Below are 23,863 nucleotides of genomic sequence, written 5' to 3' on the forward strand. Positions count from 1 at the left end.
AATCTCACCAACTTGTGAATTTTTCTTTTGAAGTCTGGGCTTTTAAAAACTGTTTACATTTCTAACCTGAAAAAAACAAACTCTGCTCAAATAAGATGGATTTACAGAACTGCTTTTTCCAAGCCATTAGAGTAAAGCTCTAATCTGAAAAATACTTTCATTCAAATTAGTAATGTAACAAAACCTTGGATGCAACCAAACTCCTGCTAAGTTCTAGGTATCCTGCCATGTGTTCCAAAGCACATGGAAATCATTCAGGTCAAAGTCAGTTTCCCCTTCAGGAATATTCTCTGTAAAAAGAAGTCACTGAACCCCACCTTAGCAAATTGCTTCAGCATATGGATTTAGGGGCTAAATTAGATATATGAACAGTATGTTTTATTTCATTACAGATCTTGTCCAAAACAGATGATGGTGTCACATTAGGTCAGTCAATATTTTTGGGTCACTTGTGATTATCAGCAGAATGAACAGCAAAGTGAGGTGATCATTAGAGCAATTAAATAACTCTGCTAACCATTAAAACATTTCTATTACTTTAATAGCCTATCTATGACTTACAGTAGCAATTAGAAGATACAGAATAAAAACTAGAATTAAGCTTCAAAAATAATTATATACAAGACTCCTGTGCACTCTAAGAAGGAGCTTCTATTTTCAGTTCACATTTTAAGAACTCTTTATACTAAATCAGGCAAATAACTACATTCAGTGAAGAATAGTAGATTATAACCTCATGACTACTGACATCACATTAGTTTCAAGATTACATCAAAAACTGCAAATATACATACCACTAAGAATTCCTTTTTGTCCACCATTTCATTGCCATCAGTATCAAACATGTTGAAAGCAATTCGAAAACCTGCATGTGGCTCTGCCAAAAAAATGCCAAACATTCAATTATTTATTTTCTTGGAAAGAAAACAAGTATAATACTCTAAGAAATTATTTGGTGTTCCTTCATAAAAGCCAGAACCTCAACTAATTTAAATCAGGATGTTTGTGTACATACTAAATGCAAATCATAACATCTGTAAAACAGTACAACCCATTTTATTCAAACAGAAGGCATGCTCACAAAAGTAGAAATAGAACATGAAATATTCAAGAATAATATAAAAGAGTGTTAGTTCATGGATAGAGTCCATTTTATATTGCTAACAGAAATATGTAGAAAATAAATTTTCTATGAAAACACAATGTTCTAAAAGACACTTTAAAAGATTTTGAAAAAAGGTACAGGACACAACTTCTGGTCAAAGTAAATGTTATGCTGGAAGACACTCAACATTTTCTTGTTTACATGCTTAGAGCCATTGAAATTTGAGATCAGGTTAGAACTTATTTCTGAAACGTGGTGACTTTGAAGGTAACTCTAAGTAAAGCCTTTACGCAACATTTTGGGGATACCCACTGATTTGTACTATGAATGAATTATGGCCAAAAGTTAATTCAGATAACAAAGAAATTATGGAAGTGATGCCTTAGTGGAAGATAGTAAGGGTCCAGGGTCAAGTTCCAGCTCTGATTCATAATAGGAATCCAGTTCATCTCCAAAAAAACCCCACTAATGAATCCAATAGAAATTATTTAATTACATGTAAATGAAAGACAAGTTAAATTCTTTGCTTCTTCCCAGAAAACACCTGTTACAATATTTAGAAAGTCTGTATCAAGATTAGTTTAGGTTATTTTAATTCAATTTTATGGGAGATAAAAGAATAATTTTTCAATTTTGCTAGTGTTTCTGGAATAAATACTTTATATTTTACCACTGACTCTTTGATTTTGCCCATTATGCGCTAATTGATGAAACAAACCAGCAACAATGTGTATCTTCCTGTTCTCCCCGTATTAATTCAGGAAATTTAGCTACAAATTTTGTAGGAATTTCAAACAATAAAATAAATTTAAGGTCTTAACTGGGGTTTAGCTGGAGCTTATGGCACAGCTTCATCAACAGCCACTAAAAGGTATTCTGGATAATAATGCATTTAAATAACGCATAACACAAGGTTCCAGAAGGAAAAAGAGGTTCAGAGGGACATAGAGATGCACGTTGTAGTTTTTCTATATGCAGGGATGGGAAGTGTAATTTAACACACAACAACACATTCAGAGCTTTGAAATTGTAAGGAATCTTTTATACTTACTTGTTAAAATACATAAGAGGAATAAATATTCTGTGTAAGATATCACACCTGAAGACAAAAAAAAAAAAAAAAAAAAAAAAAAAAAAGAAGCCATGTTAATTTCATCTTGCCTTCATATCCTAAACTTTAAAATATTAAATCTATATATATAAGGAGAATTTTTTGTACACGTGCATATTTGTACATTCATACTTGTATGCATGTAACTATTTTTGGTCAAGAAATTATTGGTCTACAATATTCATCTATGGCTTGGGGCTTTTTGTTTAGGTTTGTATTTTAGGGGAAGAGTACATTAAACATGGCAAGTAAATTGACATTCAGAGGAGCATGGCTCATTAAACAGAATCTGGATAGACTCTTAAAAGGTAATATAAATGATTTATTCAATTTTCTTTCCAAAAACCCCACCAGTAATTCATGATAATACTCTTTAACAGTATGAAAACATTCACTTTGAGAAGATTCTCAACATGCTTCCTCCTGATCACACCATTTGAATACAGGTCTTTATTAAGTGCTTTTTAAATGCATGTGCTATATTAACTGAAAACTTGATCTCATAGTTTTTTTTTCTTTTTGCAAGATTACAAAAGGGAACCTCACTGTGGAATGGCACTTCCTTTTCTCTTCAGAAGTGATTAAGGCAAAATTTAAATTAGAGCTGAAGTCAATACCCAAAGAGTATCTCTTGTACCATAAGTTGTACTTGTGCCTTTCTGGCTCTGGAGTAAGAGGTAAAGAGACAACCTTGCAGAATGTCCAGAGCAGCAATGAAGAGAAGCATCTCTTAGCTCAACAAGAACAGAAAACAGCTTGCAGCTCTCCCAAGAGCCCTTAGCTCCAATGACCTTTGAGGCTGAACTAGGGAATCTTGTTCCTGGTTTCTAGCAAATTGGTTTTGTCTGTCCTCCAAAACCAGAAGTGTTAAGTCAGTCCACAATCTCAGATTATTTCAAAAGAGTGAAAAAAGAAGTATTTAGATGCCTGAGAGTAAAGATGTCTATCAGCTAGGATTTTCAAAAGTTGCTGGCTGTCTCCTTGATTTCAGTCCAAGTCAGGTGCAAAAGTTTTTCCAAAAACAGCCCCATCTTTGGATGTTTAAATATCTTATTTTAAAATCTGACTTAACTGAAAACGTGACAAACTAGGTAAGCAGTCAGCTGATTTTTTGCACTGAAAAACTTGGTACAATTAAAACTAAAAGCAATGTATCATTCATGTGGATTTTACTTCCATTATACTTCACATCCCATCTTTTGATCCAAGAGCAAATTTAAGTCTTCAGAACCAGTATTTTATTACTGCTAGTAGATATAGTTAGGAAAACTACTATGATTTTTTAATACCACCTACACTTCTCCTCAATTTACACAGTATTGAAGATTAGTAATGATTAAATATAGGCATTTAAGTAACACATGCTCTATGCTTTATCTTCTTGATTTTATACAGTAGCCTGCAGAAATTAAGTTTTCAAAGGCCTGCTTGAATCTGTTTGGACAAGCACCTATCAAGAAATCAGATACCTCAAAGGTTCTCATTCACTGATGGAAAACATTGTTTAATAGCCAGTCAATAAATGTAAATATATATTTTTTTTGTTTTTTGATGGCACCTTCCTTGCTGTAAAACAGGAAGAATGTGCAATTGTCAAGTAGTCCATCACAGGTATGAAGAAAGCAATAGAAACAGCCCTGAAAGCCTTCTCTCCTTTTGTTTGTACTGGCAGACAGATAGTTCTGGTTGATTGCTCTGAGTGTTATGGGAGAGAGGCTCTGAAATGATGATTGAAGGGAAAGAAAAACTTACACTAGGATCAGAAAGAAGAGAAGGAAGGCACTCAAGGGAAAAACATAATAAAAACTTAAGGTCAGTGGGCATAAATCAGAGTGCCTCAGCTGAATTACATAAATCCATGGCAAAATAAATGGGCATAGTATTTTGCTAATTGCTTTGTTTGTGCATGTTAAAAAAAATTGTTAAGAAACAATAAAGACGACATCAGAGACTACATTATAACCACAGAGATCTGAATTCTATTACCATTTCTTTAACCAATTTAAACTATCAGTCATAAGACCCATCATATTTTCTTATACTTTTATAAAACTGGGCAATAGAATTCACTTTTTCATAAAACATGCTGAAAAGACCTTCAAGTACTAAAGTCTAATACTAATTTTACCATCCTATTTTGACAGTTTGAGTCCTATCAATTCCATCAACTTCTGCAGGACTCCACTGGCAGAAAACTGGAATAAGATACTGTTGAATCAAGACTATTCATGTTGCAGACATTTTATTACAGACTTAATAAGCAACATCTAGATACATTTTTAACTGATAATGTACTGATCTAACAGATTCTGAGGTTGAATTTTTATGCAATTAATATTTCAAAAGTCAGCCGTATGCTGCAATTAATATATTTATGCAATTAATATTTCAAAAGTCAACTATATAGAAAGCAGCCTAGAGCAAAGAAGTACACTGAAATACAATGCAAAGATGTGCCAATTTCTGCCTCTCTGTGAGTGTTGGCTGTAGACTCAGGAAAAAAGAGTGCCTCCATGCACTAGAGAGCCTCCTTTGAGAGTAGTGTCCACACTACTTACTCCTTGAATAAATCTGAGCTGCATTTGAGTTACATTAACCAATTACATGTATATCTTTGATTGGAATTCTGTTGCTGGTGTGCTTATTTTAAACACCCATAAAGTGTCCTTTTATAGCAAGTACTTGTGTCTGCTTTTGAAAATATTTCAAATGCACCACCACACCTTTGCCACTCTGAATATAAGCAAGGAAATATGTAGATTATTTATTATAAATAGCTTTCAAATGTCTGTAAACCATCATTGTTTTATTTCCCTATGTTTTTTTTGTTGTGAAGGGATAGACCTTATTAAGAAAGAAAAAAATACAACAGAGGAGACTGGAAGTGACTCTTGGCTCTTCACTTACCAATAGCGTGAGTTTTAAAAGCTATCAAAGCCCTCATCTGCAGAATTTAAAGGAATACATAACATTTCTGAAACTGTCTCTTTGTGTTGTGTACAAAATGTTTTTCCAGTGATATAAGACAGCACTACTGTCTTTAGAAATAATCACATTATTGAACCTATTGAAAAGAAGTAAAGAGATATTGTTTCTTTACTGGAATAGTCTGTCTATAGTCCAGATATCATTCATGGCAACAAACTGAACCTGAAATATTCAAACATCAGCTTAACAAACTCACAATCCCCAATCACTTAAAGAGGTTAGTTGGAAGCTGGCATCATTAAAACACTGTAGAGATTACATGGAACTTTTCCATGTTGTAAAATGTAGAATGCAATTTCTTTATTTTTGAAAATTGGACTCAGATTAAAGTATATCATCACAAAAAAGTTAATAGAATGGTAATTTGGTTCAGGAAAATTAATTCTTCACCTTTCTCATTAAGATTACGGAAAAGTTTGGATGATCCTTTCCAAACAGGTGGTGTCTCCATAAGGATCTGATTCAGTTCCTAAAAAATAAGTTTTAAGAAATTTAAAAGCATATATTTCAGTATTTAATTAAGTAGTTATTAGATAATGATTAAATTCTAGGATATCAATATAAAAGACAAGGAACTGCATACAAATCTACCAGTTAATTGAACTTCAGTTACCACAATGATTTTGGAAGTACTCAAGCACTCCATAAATTTTTGCACACATGATTATTGCAAGAATTACCCATCTGCATGAATGCTAAGTTTTTGCTGAGGTGGAGAGAGACATGCAATGTATTTGTGGCTGAAATAACTCACCACTGCTCATATTGACTGAAGCCAAGGATAAGTCCCCCTGGATTTCAGTAAGGTTTTCACACAAAATCTGAGCAACTGTTCTTTTAAAACACTTGACCTGAACTAAAGAAAACTTCACCCGTGAATATGAATGTACTTAAAATGCAGGGAAACAGACAGGGGCCTTTTGAACTTATACAAATGAAAAAAAAAAAAAAAAAAAAAAAAAAGAGGACCTTAAACACCACAAAAGGGAGAGAGTGGCATAAATATTTCAGGCAGATTTGGATACACCTATTACATCTAGACACTAAGAAATGCAGTCAGGTATAGACCGAGGGAGAAACTGACAGATGATTAAATCAGTAAATTCACCAAAACAGGCACCGCAGCTAAATTATTTGAAATTCTGGATTCACCTGAGGCTGAAGGGACAAAAATTAAGGAATTAAAGTTTCCTGTGCCTCTACATTTACATAAAAAAATTCAACTACCAAAATGTATGGTTATAAGACCACACAGGAATTATTGCTCACCTGCTTTGACAGTGATCGCCATTTTTTAGCATCTGCAAAAAAAGAAATTGTTATGAATGCACAGGAATTTAATTATGCCAATGTCGTGTCATAAAAATTGGGCTACATCTATACTGTGTTTTCTACAAAAAGAATTATTTTCCTTACTTTATGAGCGTAATTGTCTTTATGTTATTAAAAAACCCTTTAGCTTAATACATACCTAAAGTCCTAACTTTAAAGAACCAATTCATTAATCCAACTCTGCTTCAATGAAGGAAAAGACCTTCAACCTCCAAAATATGGATATATTTTAAGGATTTAAAACATTTAACAGGAAACAGAGGGCATTCATGCTAACCCCTGGTAACAATATTCTGAAATTATTATTTAGCAGCAGTAGTATTAAAATGCAAATTGTAAGGAGACCTGGATTACGATTCTTGCTTCATGGACCACTGATACTTTCTAAGGCAAATACAGAAAAAAAGCCTTTGAAACTACACCAAGTGCTAAGACACCCTTCATCCCTTCCTACTATCTCACATTCCTTTTCCAGCCTCTGTCAGGCTCAGTTCTTTGGTAGCTGTAACTGAACAAGAGTTGTCCATAACCATTCAAGAATTCAAAACTTAAGGCTCATCACCACATTCTCAAGACAAATATTTGTGCAGATTCAATATTATGATAAGGCATTGTGAATATTAGAATTCACAAAGGTCCAGAAATTAGCATTTTATGTGGTCAACTCCATAACAAATTTTGGTAGGTAATGGCTTCTTTTTGAAGAGCAAAAGACGCTTTGTTATTAGAAACCCTTTACTCATAATGAACTTCATGCACCATTAAATAATTAAAACAATACACAAGCTACCTACTATGGTCTTCCATCAATTCATGGTTAGAAATTGACTGAAATTTTAATCTTATATCTTGGTAAAGGTTTACACCAAGACTGTTGACAAATCTCACTCTAACTATGGTGAAGTTTTATCATGCAACATCGTAGCATGAGCTAACAGATTTTTCTTACAGCTCAGCATCAAGCTAAATTTACTATAGTTAGCACAAAGGGGAAAAAATATATTTCATCTTCTCTTAATTTGCTTTCTCAATATTTAAAATATATTCAGATTATAAAAATGTATCAATAATGACTCTTAAAAATAATCTATGCTCCCAAATGAAAGCCTGCACCATAAAGGCAGAATCAAGTTAATGACAGCAAGTCATAATAACAAGTTAATTTTTTTTGCAATAAATGCCTGGAGTAAAAAGTTACATTTTATAAAAGAAAACACACTCTTACCATATTAGTTAGTGTTTAATCAAAAAAAGGAAGTGAACACTCTCTTGACTTTTGTAGGGTTTACATGATTTCCAAAGTAAATCAATCACAATAGACACGCTCACTCCATCACAAATATCATTCAGGCCTAACATTATTAGCTTTTCCATAAAGCAGACATAAAGAGAGTCTATTATTATACTTCAAAGGGAATTTTTGCTTTTTGACAAAACTCGAGACCTTTCTAATCTTCATTCATAAAAACCCCAGGTATATATTCTTTTTTTATTATGCAAAATATAGATGGTCCAGTACATCAGCCTGAATGGACCCAATCTATACAACTTGCAAGTTATTTATAAAACTATCCCAAAAGTGAAAAAATAAAATGTTTAGAATGCATCATTAGAAAAAATCCTTCCTTAAAAGTACTACTTTCAACAGAGCAAGACAGAAAATTGTCGTGCCCAAGAAGACAAATGGTACTTTGGCAATGCTGCAGTACAAAGGTTAAAATTACCATAGTCAGAGATGAGAAGCTGGATGTGGCAATCTGTGGGTCATCTATTTCAGCTATTACTTCCTATTTATCAGCCTTCTGTCTCAATTTCCCAGACAACATCACCTGCACTAGAATGAAGTGATCTACTTCTACTTAATTGTAATCCTTTAAAATAGTTATGTCAGCCATGTAATCTCTGATACCACAAAACCTAAAAGACACCCAGGTTAATTTTGCTTTTGGTCTCAGAGGTGAACTGGATGAACAGAAAGGATTTTGATAGAAACAATGTTTGCTACACTGAATTCAGAAGGGTGCCTGACTGTGCAACTCCAGATCTCTTCTCCTTTTCCATGAGACACACAGAATGTCCTTATGAGCTTAATGATTTTTGATTTGGTTTTGTTTTTAAAATCTAAATACTTTCTTTGTGAGAGGAAGAAGCAGAAAATTCATCAGCATGGAAAAATATTAATAGCAAACCATACATATAGTGTGGTCTAGCCAATCAAACTGTCATAAAACAGAGTTAAACCAAAATGTTTTAATGATGTCCAGTACATATAGCACAAATGTTTCATGACCATACACAGTGAAACCCAACTCCACACTAACAAAAAAGGGAAGAATTGAAGTTGTGAGCAGAGGAAATAGATAAAAAGTGCTGATATGTATTTGTATTAACTTGTGTGATAAGCAATCTGCTTCCTCTCTTTTAACTGCAAAGCAAAAAAAAAAATTGCTTTCTGGTAAGAGTTTCAAAGTTTTGCAAGTTTTCACCATCTAAGCTCTATCTTCTGTCTTCACTGTTACAATGAGATTATATCTTTATTCAAAAGAACAGAAGTTTTGATCACTGATGAGCCATGACTGAATTCTTTACTCTTGTTTTGTTACTGTTAACAGAACAAAAGGGAAAAATCCAACATCTGCAAAGAATTTTAAGAAAACTTAAGGTGGGTGATTATACATGTCACACCTGAGCAAAGATATTCCCATTCTCCAGAAGTTCTGTGCTGCTACCAATGCATGGCAAGCCTGAGCGCCAGGAAATCAAACTAGAGCAAAAAGGGATCACCTTACTATTTAGTCACTCCTTGATAATTAAAGCAAAGATTTTACAACAAATGACCTCAAGTTGATAGTTAATTTTACAATAATTAACAAATAGTACTAACACTGGCAATGTTTAAGTGTAGAAAGTTGATCCCCTGGGGGACTATAACTCCGACCCAAAGCATGTTATTTAGTGTGTTATTTATCATATTTCTAAATATGATGCAGTTATATCTTATTTTAGCCTTTTAGAAAATGTGTATGTTGCCTGCTTACAGAGAAACTCCACAAAAGAGGAAGGATGAGTTGTACAGCAATACAGGCCTGCTCAGAAAGAAACTGTGTCAGTGCAAACGGCAGAAATTAACTTGCCATCTTTCATGACTATTGAGCTGTTTGCAACCTTTAAGACAAGAATGTTTAACTAGCATACAGATGTTTACAATCTAGTAACAATCAGGACACTCTTTGTATGCACTTGGACACAATTAAAATTCTGAAGATGCAGCAGCTTTCTTCTACAACCAGAAACAGAAGTAGGAATCAAAAGCAAATGGGAAAAAACCATGCACCACAGACATTTTCCCTAGCAGTTCTAGCATCACAAAGCTCCTGCTTACGTTTGGGTTCATCACTGGTAACAGCCTGGATGAAGTCGTGGGGAGTCATGTACAGCTGTCCTTCAAATTCCAGACTGGCAAACCTACGAAACCGCTGCTCCCGCGGAGTTGCATAAAGGTGTAAATCTTCCAGGTCTGATCTGCTGTCTGTAACCTTCAAAGACAGAAGTACACAGTTTCAACCTATGGAAAAGGTTCTGATTTACAATTTTTTATGTACTATTTACAATTGCCACATTCACCATAAAGGAACTGTAACTGTAAAAGTGATAATTCAAAGTCAAACATATCCAAGTATTTTTCTATGGTAAGAGCTGAAACTACAATTGGGGTTTCACTGCTATAATTTTCAGTCTTCTACAACTTTAGCAACAATATTTGGGTATTGAAATTGGTGGTACTACCCAACCTCAGAAGAAAAAATTCAAATAAAGAGAATTTCAGCTCCTGAATCATAGAAGAAGGGGAACTTTAACTCAAGGAAATCATTGTAACTTCAGCAGGCAGACTTCAAACAACTCTGCCAGAACTACTTCAGTTTTCTTATAGTTCCAGAAGAGAACAGAGTAATACTTTTTCTATATTGCTTCTTAATATAGAGGGCAGCTGTTGATAGTAATAGGCTTCTGTAATACGATCCAGTGTAAAGCTACCATATCTGTGGGAACTGAAGAGGAGAAGAGCATAATTATAATTCCAGAGTTATGAAAGTATAATATAGCATTAGGTTCAAATATTATGAGAGCCTGTGTCAGGAGTTTCTGGTATATTTCCCATCCAGCTGATTTAAATGTAAACTTGGTAGTACAAAACTGTAAATGTTCTGAATTCTCACATCTTTCTGTGGCACTGCCAAACCTTTAATAGAAAATATGCTACTGCTATCTGAAAACTCTTTTTAGACCATAATGAGGCAAATTCCTTTGTGGAATCATTATCTTGAAGAAAATGTAAGTATCAACATTTTTTCAGAAATGAAGAAACCAAACCCAAACTGATTCCTAGAAGGAAAAGCAATCATATAGGTAACTTCTCCCATTATGTTGAAATAGGAATGCAGCATCTCATCAATGAAATCTCCCAAGTTGCTCATTATTCCTGTCATTTAATACAGTATTCCTAAAATTCTCTGTCTAACTATGGAACACAGAATTTAACTAATATTATGGTTTATTTTATCAACTAAGAAAACCAACAAATGCACTTTATTTTTCAGAGAGGCATCTAAGCCCAAACATAACTTGTAAGATGTTTGCAGTGACTGTCCACTTAGTGATAACTGTTCTCATATAGAAACACAAACTGGTTTTCCAAAGCCTTTCTAAGAATAGATTACAGATTTCAGCAATTAGAAGCAAAGACACATTTATACCGAGAAGTCAAAGATCTGGGCTCACTTTTCTTCAGCTTTTCAAACAACATTCTTAAAAAACAAAAGATTGATGAGACTACTGCAGTCAAAATTTTATGGCCTCAGTTGTAATTAGGAGATTAAATGTGAAACATCAAAAATTAATGCGTCTAGAGGAGGTCAAACACTTTCTATTTGGAAAAAAAATGTTTTATAGGGAGCCTTACTACTTAATAACTTATATAGGACATTTTAACCAGGCTTCTATAAGGACAAAAGACTATTGACTGTGTATTTCTCTTTCTATATTTCTCCGTCTCTAGTTCTTTTGAAATCATTGCTCCATGTGTGTATGTATGAAAATGTTTTGCTCAACAGACGAACCTGTCAAAGAAAGTAAGATTAAGAGAAAGGTTGATACAATAATTTAATTTTTAGTAGACTGTTCTAAAAATATTCTGCACTCCTGCTTGAGAAGCAGCTCTAAATCCGGGCTCCATGTTTTTTATAATTTTCAAATGATTAATAATTAAATATAGGGAGAAAAAGACAGTCTAATAGCCAGACCTACAAAGTCATTTTAAAATGACAGAAAGAAGCAGAATTCTAATGTACCCATATGCAAGACAAAATATTTCTGTCCTACCTCACTGTTTGAATATTTTGATCTTACTGATCCTTCAGCAGTCCAGTGGCATTCAAACTATGCATTCATGTGGGAAATACACAAGTGAGTTGTTTTGATAGAACTTGTAGTGACACAACTGATTATCCCTGTATTTGAAGTTTAATAATCTATCTCTTTCTTTTGAAATGTATGTTATCACTATTAGAAACATGCTTGTGAATACAGTCAGGTTGTAAACACGAGTAATAAAGCAATATTTCTGCAAAGTCAATTTTCAGAAAAGAAACAGCTTCCAGGCCATATTACACACATTGTATGTATAATAAATTGTAATAAGTCACAATCAATCATACACAATCACAGAAATCTCCAGATAATGTAACTCTCAAATATCATTTCAGTTTTGATCACTGTCAGTATTTAGAGAGCATGTTGAGATTCTTGGCTCTCAAGAAATTCTCACTGTCTCAGGTACTACTGCTTAATATCTCGCTTGAGACGCTCAGAAAAATATTTGCTAAATTCTCAGACACATATTTCAATATTATCTTAAGGACTCTATGCTACTACAAGTATAAAATAACATGCTGCAAACATGGAATTTTAAAGACATGCTTAAAATTTATGCATGTCAGTACTCAGGTCTGCAAAGCCTTTATTTCTGCCTTGTTTTTCAATCCAGTTTCCCTCTGACTATATAGCAATGCCAGTATTTCATGCTCTGGCTCAAAATCATGGTAACCTGATATGAATATTGCCTGCTCCCACAAATAGGAGTACTGCCCCAAAGGCCAATACCTGCATGACCTTGCTCTGGTGCTTTATGCTCACTTTTCCAAGTGTCAAACTGGATAAGGGAACTGCTCTGACTGAGAACTTTTCTATTGGTGGTGTTATTTTTAAGTCAGATAGATGCCTGGGTCTACCCCATGAAAACAGTTATTTGTTTCAAAGCCTAGGCCACAGGAGCTTGCAGATTATGGAAAAAGAATATACCACCTGTTCCAGCAGCAAGCTCCACCTACATCAAGGGAGGGAAAATGGTGGGCTTAAACATTATTTTATTCCTAGGAGTAAAAACACCACTTTATTTTGAACTTGGTGGTTTTATCTGAAAGAATTAAAACAACTTATTTCAGCTATTGATCCAACAGGAATACAAATAAACGTAATCAAAGCTTAATACGTATTGGATCACTGGTCCATACACTAAATGCCCAAATAAAAGCAAAGTTTGGCTACAGAAGACTCCAGGCACACAATCAGCAAACTGACAAATAAAATTTTCTTTGGAAATAATATTATTTTTAATCCAAATTTCTTTTCAGAGCTTTATTGCTTCTATTACACTTAATAATTTATGTATCATACACAACATTTTCTCTTGTAAAAGCTGTAATTACTGAGAAGTAGCAAATATTCTAATTAAAAAACAGGACATTCTAAAGTGTTACCTCAATTTACACTTCTTCAGGCATTCATTTAAGAAATTGATCTCAACACATAACAATAAAGCATCTTCTGTTTTCCTCAACATTTGCAAATGATAATGCAGTCAGCCAAGTATGAAAATCTTAGTGACACTACCAATTGCTCTTGATTGATTTATTTCATTATTTCACATTTATGTCCATCTTGGGCAATCTTACTGTAGCAATGGATACAACGGGCACATTTCCAGTGAGGACAGGCTGAGAGAGTTGGAATTGTTCAGCCTCAAAGAAGCCAGGGAGACCTTAGAGCATCCTACCAGGACCCACAGGGTTTTTACATGGACAGGTAGAGATGGGACAAGGGAGAATGGCTTTAAACTGAAAGAGGGTTGAATAAGATTAGATCCTAGCAAGATATTCTGTACTGAGAAAAAAAGAATGGCGGTCAGACAGCACAGGTTGCTCAGAGAAGCTGTGGATGCCCTGGAAGTGTTCCAGGCCAGGTTGGACAGGGCTGTGAGCAACCTGGTCAAGTGGAAACTGTCCCTGTCCATGGTAGAGGAGTTGGGAACTAGATGATCTTTAAGGTCCCTTCCAAACCATTCTTTGAACAAGACACAGAAAGTAGGTGTTGAATACCTCAGGGAAGGTACTGTTGGTGAAGGAGTGAACAAGATTCACTAAGTTTCAATTTCTATTTGAAGTTTCACAAGCTTATCCAGACTAAATCTCTCTGTGCCTAGCAAGTCTTTTCAAAAACTTTCATGAAAGCCCATCTCTCTGACAAACATATGAAGGTAGATTTTTTTATGCTACATGTTTACTAATCTTCTTGGCAATCATGCCTACTAATTACTATGATCTTGTATCATGTTACAAGACTCTGTCTTTTACAAAACAGACAGCCCCATTTCCATCACACAGAAAGTCACAAATCTTCTAATAGCAGTTTTACCTTAATTATAGGCATAGCTGCTTATCTCTGGTTTACCTGCACATGTACACTGACCTGCTTTAGTAGAAATATAGGGGGAGAAATTCCACAGCTAAAACCAAGAATCTAGCTGGTAGACAAACTTTCCATCCTTTCAACTTCACAACTCAACAAGTCAACAAAAAGAGGAAAGACTGAAGCCTATAAGATCTCATGAACGATATATCATCTTTTCGCTTTTCTCAAAAAATTTACGTTTTAACCATTGCAAAGAAACAAATTATGGTTATCATCTTTCTGTACTTCCTTCCTCAAACTTTTGTAACTTGTTACTCCACATTTCAGCCCATCTTCCTGTGCCATACTCTTGCAGAAGGACTGCAGAGAGAACACAGCACCTGTTCTGAGTGTTTAAATCAGCTGAAGAGAAAAAATTATCTTGGCCTATATTCCTGCTGATCCCTAACACAGAATTGCATATACACACTCCTAATTCTCCCATGGAGGATATTTCAATGTCCTTTTAAAAATTGATTTAAAAGATTCAACAATTATATACAAACCACACTTGGACAAAGGAAACAGAGGGAAACATTTTTTATTGAAACAAAGTAAGTAAAAATTAAATTGAAGACCAAGTAGTAATTAGGAAGGATACTTCTCTGAAGGGAAAGCATCATTCTTCAATTGGGTGAGCTGTCGTTGCTAATCTGTGCTACAAACATATTACAAATAGCCTAAAATATCTGTGAAAGGCCTCAAAAGTTTCAAATTTATTATGAAAATGAAAATATGATGATAATGCTTTCTCACTAACATGTTTCAATGACTTAATATAATTACTAAAAACTATTTTCTGCAAGTATTGTATTTAAAGAGGGCCACCTAAAGGTCTATTTATAATAATACCACCACGTGTGTCACAAAGCAATAGTCCTTTAGATGAGAGTTTCTGACACTTTTAAGTCAATCAACTTTGAAAGCATTCCTTACAGAATCTCCTCAGAGTGACACTTCACAGCAAAAATTGAGTGAAGAAAATCTAGACTTTTTATCAAGCAAATTCAGTGCTCAAAACCCATTTTGGGTTCATCTTTCATGTGCTTGTGTCTATCAGTAGAGACAAGTCAAAATGCCCTGAAAATCTGGTGTTCTCACCAAAGGTCTCCAAGCACTCCCTGAAGTTCCTTGAAGCACGGCTAATCTATTTCTGGTCCCATATCCATGTTCATTCACCAGCTGTCTTACCTCAGGAACATTTCCTTTCAGAATTTGGTAAAACATGAATCAACTGGTACGGCCTTCCAGTGAAAGCCATGCAATAACTCTACATTGTCATAACACAATGCAAGGCCTAACACAGGGCATATTGTGACATTGAAATAGCTAAAACTTTGTAGTACTTATGACACTGAATGATCTGAAAATATCAAAAAATGGCAGTAATATGGGCCAAATTCACTGGGAGTAAAGTGCAGAAGATAAAGCAGTACCTCATTATTCTTTTTTATCAAAAAACACAAAAGAAATGTTCTTCGTCAAGTGTGAGTCTTGTGTAACGTTAGGTCAGTAATCAGTAAGTTTTATTCTGTGACAAAAAATTTTTTCATAGAGGTAAGCTTAAATGCCAGATACATGATTTTTGGAAATTAAAGAAGTAATCTGCAAGAATCCATTGCTGAAACCCAGAATAATCCTCCAATTACCAGATTCTGAGAATATCCACAAAAAATGAAAAATGTTTTACAGAACAAATAGTTAAAAATATATATTCTATGTGTGCATGTGAGGCAAAAAGCTCCAAGAGGACCACATAAAATCTCACAACTTTATTCCAAGTCAAATCAGTGTTCTCTTGCTTTGTCCAACTGAGATAAAGGAGAGTCTATTTTAACTGAAGAAGCCAACGTTTACTACTAAAGATATATTTTGCTTGCAGTCAAAAATATGTTTGCTACAGTAGTTTAATCTATTTCAAGTGAATAGCTTTCTTTGAATTTTTTGTTTGCAAAGTAATCTGTCTTCCATCAATGAGAATCTGTGCAAATTATTAAAATAAAAAGGTTTTCAAAGCAATGCTGTTTCTAACTTCCTTCGTTTATATTTGACTTCAGGCTTATTTAATATGCTCCCATGTAGATAAAAGTAGCACAATTCTGTTTTCATGCTGGGTGGCCAAAAGGTTAACCGTCAGGTTCCCAGTGTGGGAAAATCCCAAAGTAGACAAAATTGTTTTGATGCTTACTGAAGTTGTATTTCTAGCAGACTACTTAGATGTAGTACAGCCAACAATTCTGTTAGTTGATCCTGCTTCATTCAGATAAGGAATTTATTATATTAAAGTATTTACAAGCATAGGAAGCTGGAATGTGTTTAAAATGCTGTAAAAAGGGCCATGTTCAGATATAACTCTGGCACAGGAAATCCTTGGGGTGACAGTGTAACTGATATAGCAGTCCTTCTTGCATTAGTTTCACAGGGGACCCATTTCACCTATGGCAGTGCTTCGAGAAGCCTTAGTCAGCATGTACATCCAGCCCCATATGTTCATATGTTTCACTGCATGCAACACCAAAACCTACTAGTAGCTGGATCTGTCCATCCCAAACATGCGCCATCCATTTTTAACATCAGAAATGAAGTAAAAGGTAAACCTTCCTTGTCCTTCAGCATGGCTCTCACCACAGCTGGCAAGCAGTATCCTTCCCAAGATTATGCTGATCAGGAACTTCAGATGGGATCAGCCAAAGAGCAAACCATCTTCATGCATTTGGCAACTGCCCTATGGCATGAAATGCACAATACTTATGAAATAACATTTGCTGCAAGTGGCTTTTGGAAAAGTGATCCTTATGCATCTTTTGGAACAGCATCCTCTGAGTAGGCAGGAGAGCCTCCTCCCTAGGGGAGCTTCCCTTACTTTTTGGAGGTAAAGTTTTGTTCTTCATTTCACAGAGATGGAAATACATGATGTAATGCACTCAGAAATGTGCTGCTACGAAAAAACTTGACCCTTTGATTATTTTCACAAAGTGGGGGTTTGACAGTACTGCTGAGATACTAGGGAAAGCCCCTTTGGAAACACCCAAGCTATAAAGCTTTCTTCTCCTGGAAATTAATGTGCCTTCAAGAAATGTGAAGTACACAGCCTGTGTCCATCTCTCCTTGCCCTTCTTTAGATTCCTAAATCATCTCTGAAGGAAGTGATTCACAGACCATATCCCCAAAAACTAGAGAGAGGCCTGGAGTTCCCTACCTTCACATAATGACAACATGATTCTATAGAAGGTGCTTAGGAGGACAAAAATGCATCATTGCTATTTCCAAGACAATTTTAGCAAGTTTTGCTAATGACCCTGAACTTCTGGAAGTAAGGAACTGGAAGACAAATATTAACTCCTCTGAGGAACTCTGCCAAAACAACAGTTCTTCCAAACAGATTCTTGCTCTGCATAACCGTCTCCTAAACTTTAAAGGAGCTGTCTGCTAGCAGAGCTCTCCCAGTCTTCACCAAAACCTTCAGACACAAAACTAGGAGCTCTGAGTGCAGAATTTTACTCTGGTTCTGAAATGTTCTGTGGCAACACCCCTGGAATTAAAACTGCCAGTTTATTATAGTGTCCAAGACTTCACTCCAAGTAATCATATATAAAGCCCTTGGGTCCAGAGTTATTCTCAGAAAGCATCTGGGAAAGGTAATCCTGTAGGGAGCTTAGCTTCATGCTGCTTCTGCAACAAACCTTACTTTCCACCAGAACACCTCAAGTGTTATGCTTGGTCAAGCAAGCATACTTCTACACTGATCCCACAATCTTTGTCTGATCAAATAGTCTGTCACACCACAGACCCCACGTTGGTGACACATTCAGAGCTTACCTGACTTTTGGCAAACAGCATTTTCTTACTTATCTGTACATAAACTCACAACTCTGTTGCTCAGCAGGTTTCACACTTCAACAACTTTATAGAACACGGAGACAGATAGGCAGACCATTTTGACACTTTTGACATTGCTTCTCTACAATTCTCACAGTGTCACATACACTTTTTTTTTCCAGTTAGTCTCAAATGATATGATTCATTTCTGAACTGGTTAAAAAGGTGTCCCATCAACATCAGTGTAATCATTACTATTAGTCCTGGAATCCAAAACTTCTTTTAAAATTTCCTGGCTCATAAATCCTAGAAGACAAAGTAGTAGGACAAAGCAACCAACTATCAAGATATATTATACCTTTATACACTTAAATATTCTGTCACTACTGCCAAGCATTATTTCAACTCAGTGACAGAATCTGAAAAGTCAGCTCTAGGGATATTAACTGGGACTAGCATAACTCTCAAAATACTTTCACAGGCCATATGAACAATATGTGGAAGCAGGTGGCCTGGCAGAAAAGACAGTTGTTCTTTGAGAGTCAATATGTAAATTAAGTTAACTCCTGTTTTTTAGTGTTTGGGACTATCAGAAAACTATTCTGCTGTCCACTGGAGCTGCCTGGATGAAACAAGAAGGCCACTTCACTCATTAAACTTTTAGAAAAATTCCTCTGAGGAAGTAAAAAAAGACATATGGGAGTTCAATACCAGGCATTGTACTGATTTTGACTGGGACAGTTAATTTCCTTTGCATCAGTTGCTAGGGTGCTATGTTCTGGATTTGTGATCAAAAGTGTGGATAACACAGAGATGTTTCAGCTGTTGCTGAGCAGTGCTGGCACAGTGTCATGGCTCATCCTCCTTCTCACATTGTCCCACCACTGAGTTGTCTGCAGGTGCACAAGAAGCTGGGAGGGGACACAGATGGGACAGGGGACCCCTACCTACCAAAGGGAGATTTCACACCATACAATAATTGTGCTTGCTAATAAAAGCTTTGGGAAGACACAGGAAATGGACACACACATTCAGTGCATTTGTCTTCCCAGGTCTCCATTACCTGTAATGGGGATGGCTGAACACCTGCCTGCCCACGGGAAGCAGTGAATAAACTCCTTGTTTGGTTTTATTTGCATGGCTTATTTTCCTTTCCTTCTGCGGTCTTTACTCTGCTTGTTAACCTGTCTCTATCTCAACACACAAGTTTACTCACTTTTACACTTCCATGTCTCTTTCCCATCCCACTGCTAGAAGATGAGGGAGTGGCTGTGTGGCATCATGTGGTGCCTGCTGGCCAAGGTTAACCACAATGCTACAGGTGAGACAGCTGTAACTGCCCTGGGTATCTAAATACTCTACACTGTGATACTGACTTCAGTTTGTAACTCTGTTAACCTTTAAAAATGAAATTATCCATCGTCAATTAATGTTTCAGAATGGATTTAAAAAAAAAAATAACAGAAAATCTATGGCAGGACATAGATTTCCTCCCCAGAATATTTACAAAAATGTTAAGACTCTCTGTCAAGAGAGTTTATACAAATCCATATATTACAGCTGTCTTAAAGGAAAGAATTCCAGGTTTTGCAAGGGCTAGTCCCTTTACTGTCAGTACTGGGGTCTCTTTTTGTGGTTATTCTGTCCCCCAGGGGTGATGCAAGACACATTTGGAGTAATTGCTTTGACCAGCTGCTGAAGATCTCCATACCAAGACACTGGCAGCAGAGACACCATTTCTACTTCCAGTCATCTAAGTAAACAGCATTTGGGAACAGCATGCTCCTAGAGGAATGATTAAAGAAGAAACATGTAAATGAAAATACTAGAATGAAGTAGAAGAGTGTGGCTTGGATTGAGGGAGGAAAAAGAAAAGCCACTGCATGATTTGCTTTGGTGGAATGAAAAACAGCCTGAGACTGGAAATGAAATTGGAAACTAGGGAAATTTTAGAAACTAGAAAACCCCAGAAAGCAGTGCCAGACTTTATGCATCAGAAATAAGGAAACAACCAAAAGTAGCTGGAAAGGATTCCAAGACACTCGAGCCTCATCATTCTTTGTTGGTCACTACCTGACAAAACTGTAAAAATATCCTAGCAAAACATGCATCACAGCCCCATCAAACTCATCTATACAGAAGCTGCAGGTTATCATTCTCCAATGATTGCTCTAAACACACTTGACAGTACATCCAAGAGCTCCAACCTTAATCCTAGTAAGACTGACACCTTTATGACTTGTCATGACAGAATTTTCTACTTTCAAAGTTATCAGACCTTTTAGCTCTCACACACTATTAAAGTTGAAAGCTCAGCACTCAAAATCAGGAATTAAAACGCTACTGCCCCTCAGGCAACACTAATTCAGCCTTCTAACAAAGGATGTTACAATACAATACCACTGCGGAATACCATGAAGACCATTCAACACAATTTGAACACTTGCATCCATTTTTCCATCTCTGAAGATGTTTCAGAAATCTGTATTGAAAGAGTTGGTGCTCATCACAGGTCTAGAGGGCAATTATAAATGGATAACAGATAGAACTCATGGTCAAACTACTCATGGTAGTTCCCTGTCTAGATTCAATTTCAAACTATGGTCTTTCCCCACAAGCCATTCTGTGGAACAAGAGTCAATAACAGAAAAAGCACAGGAACCCACGACCTCAGACCAAAAATTTCACAGCTATTTGGTCCTCATTTTTAGGAGGCTTTAATTGAAAGGATATTTTTTCAGGAACCGTGAGTACCTAGGCATGCAACTGGAAATCAATTAGACTAATAATTCAAAAATAAAAGCTAGCAACATAAAACTAATATTCTCAGATATCAGTCCGGATTTAGTCCACACAATTTGACTGGACATATTTCAAGTTAGTCATTCAAATTTTCTTCTATGCAAATAGAAAACCAAATTAATTAAGAGCCTTATGCCATACAGGAGCAAGGTGCTTCAAGGTAGTTACTGCCTATACCTATGTATACCTATTTTTCTAAAAAAATAGGTATATATAGGTATTACATTTTCTAATTATTTTTTAGTTTTACATTAATTAAAATATAAACTTAGTTCTTAATTTTCAACCTCAATGCTTTTATAGCGATGTGTGTGAAAATTCATAACCATACATCCCAGCAAATTCACTGACTTTCAAAGGTACAGCAGCAATACTTCCTTTTAAAGAAAACTGACCATTAAGACTGGCTAAGTAAAACAATGTAAAGTTCCGTCAAATCAAAACTATGAAAAAGTGAAACAGTTTGTCTTCAGCCCTCTGTGCCACAGTAACACACTCCAGACACAACACCATGAATAACCAAAAAATCAGATTCAACTTCCCTTCATAAAGGATGCCCCCAACAGAATCTGTCTTTGAGCTACCAATGCAGGGCAAAAGGGTGAACAACATTCATACCCAGGCACAAGGCCTCCTGTAGAAATGTAGATCCTGTTCTCAAAGACAGTATAAAATAAACTCGGCATAGAGAAAGCAGGCCATTTGCACCACTGACTTCCAGTCTTAGCAGATGCCATTCTGACAAACTGCCTCATCACAGCCCTTGACATTTCAAATGAAAAAAAAACCCAACCCTATGATTACTAGATATTAATTACATAGGCTGCGATGCAGGAGTTCATCACAGGAAACTTCATTTTCCAGGTGAACATCAACTGTTCCTTGTTAGCCCTGGTTATTCAATCGCTCTTTTCGCTGAATTGGTCGAACTGAACCGCTATTTGTCACAATGCTGTCACTTCTTAGAAAGTTCAGTGTAAACCTTTCACTCTACAGGAAATTTTGTATTAGAAACGTAACTGTGCTAAGTACAAATCGAAACTCAGGGTTTGCGCTGCCGGGAGCTGTTCCATTTGCAAACCAGCGTTTTCTATTAAAGAAAGACTCGACCAGGACAGCGCCGGAGGCGAAACGCAGGGCTCACGCTGCGAGGCGCAGCCAAGCGCCCGCGGCCGCGCTGCGGTGACAGCCGGGCCAGCTCTCCCGATGGCTGACAGCTCCTGCAGGGGCCCAGCCTCGCCTCCCGGCCCCACGCAGGGTCACCTCTGCGCCACAGCCCGGGGAGCGCCCTGCCGGTGAGCGGCTCCCCGCGAAGGAAGGGGCGCGCACACACCTACCGTCACCGTCTCCTTGGCAGCGGCCGCCACGGGGATGGGGAGCAGCGCCCGGGCCCCGCCCGGCTCGGCGGCTGCCGGCTCCCGGGAGGGCTCCCGCCGCCGCTCGGACAGCCGGTACCCCGCGAACCCGGCGAGAGCCGCCCCCGCCGCCGCCCAGCCCAGCTCCCGCCGCCACCGCCGCGGACCGGCCGCCCCGGCCCCGCCGCCCCAGAGCCGCCGGGCCGGCGGAGCGCCGGGCGCGGGCCCCAGGCGGCGGCGCCAGCGCAGCAGGGAGCGCAGCGCGGCCATAGCCCCGCTCCGCCCCAGCGCCCGGCGCACCGAGCCCCCGGTGCCGGCAGAAGCCTCGCGAGAAGCGGGGAAGGGGGTGGGGAACCGAGCGGGCCCCGCAGTCCCCGCCCCGCGCCGCCGCCGGGCCGCCCGCGGGCGCTGCTCCCGGGACAGGCGGCGGGACGGGCTGCGCCACAGGCGGGGCGCGGCCAGGCTAGCGGAGATGCGAGGCGCCAGACCCAACACGGGGATGCGGCACGGAGCTGGACCGCGCAGTGTGAGCCCAAGGGCCGGGCAGGGTGATGCGGGGAGCTGCCGTGAGCGCGGCAGAGCCGGGCGTGCCCCTGCTGCCTTCTGCCCGCACACCGGGGCCGCGTGTGCTCCGCATCGTGCTCCGCATCGTTACTCCACGGCCTTGCTCCCGGGCCAGTGTGCCGCACCATGCCCGAGTGTCCTTGCCATGTCAACAGCCTCTCCTCTGATAAATATTCTTGGCGACAGGTAGCTTCCTTAGCATAACCAAGGGCTCGTTGAAGACCAGTTGTGAAAGTTGAGCATGGTCCTTTGTCCCTGCCTGCTTGGTATTGATGGGCAATAAATCTTGTCAGGCGTTTCATGTGAGGGCATTCTTCCATGGTACAACCTGCATCACAACCTACATTAACTTGAAACTTCATAAACTGCACACAAGTATTTCAAGATACAACACACCTTATGGCTTTTTTTTTTTTTGCAATGGCACAGTCTTAATCTTTTTCTTCTTTACATAAGTACATTTTACCGAAGTTTCAGCCACTTATCCTTTCTCTCCCCACCTGCCCCCCCAAATCTCAAATGACTTTTTCTATTATTATGAACAAGATTTTGGAAAATACAAAAATGATATCTTGATACCCTTTAAGACACGCTCATGCATTTTCAGTCACATTCAGTGGTTATGATATGTGTCAAGGAGTAAATGTGGGCATCTTTGTCAACTGACAGTCAGTCAGATCATGCAACTGTAAACATGGCCAAGGTTAAGTTACCTCACAGCTATGGCTGGAAAGGCAAGCATCTGGGCTGAATGATGGATTTACTGCATTTCTTTCAAAATTTTAGAATACTGCAAGCCAATTCATTCATCAAGTAATTCCCTTGACCTCATTATTCCCTGTCTATTAACTGTCAAAAACTATTTTTGAGTGTTTTTAAAAATAATCTGCTGCTTTATTTTATACTTTATATGTATGACTCCCAAGCAAAATCCTTGTCTGCAAGTCTGAGTTACATCTCTGTACTCAATGACTAAAGGCCAATATGGAGACCAGCGTTTAT

General features: G+C 37.5%; 1 protein-coding gene across 5 annotated transcripts in view; it reads right to left on the reverse strand.

Moving 5' to 3' along the window:
- Nucleotides 1-22,567, reverse strand: part of MICU3 (mitochondrial calcium uptake family member 3) — a 51,395-nt gene extending 28,828 nt beyond the window's left edge. For all 5 annotated transcript variants that reach the window (XR_009274644.1, XM_058802990.1, XM_058802992.1 and 2 more), the window contains exons 1-6: nucleotides 22,280-22,567; nucleotides 9,919-10,072; nucleotides 6,474-6,505; nucleotides 5,595-5,673; nucleotides 2,157-2,204; nucleotides 795-877 (exon numbers count right to left, since the gene is read on the reverse strand). Coding sequence is in view for 4 of the 5 variants with exons in the window: in XM_058802990.1 (XP_058658973.1) it covers nucleotides 795-877; nucleotides 2,157-2,204; nucleotides 5,595-5,673; nucleotides 6,474-6,505; nucleotides 9,919-10,072; nucleotides 22,280-22,567 (684 nt within the window). In the remaining variant the exon portion in view is untranslated. The remainder of the gene's footprint in view (nucleotides 1-794; nucleotides 878-2,156; nucleotides 2,205-5,594; nucleotides 5,674-6,473; nucleotides 6,506-9,918; nucleotides 10,073-22,279) is intronic.
- Between the last annotated feature and the right edge of the window lie 1,296 nt (nucleotides 22,568-23,863).

The sequence above is a fragment of the Ammospiza caudacuta genome, chromosome 4 (genome assembly GCF_027887145.1).
Source record: "Ammospiza caudacuta isolate bAmmCau1 chromosome 4, bAmmCau1.pri, whole genome shotgun sequence".
Lineage (NCBI taxonomy): Eukaryota > Metazoa > Chordata > Aves > Passeriformes > Passerellidae > Ammospiza > Ammospiza caudacuta.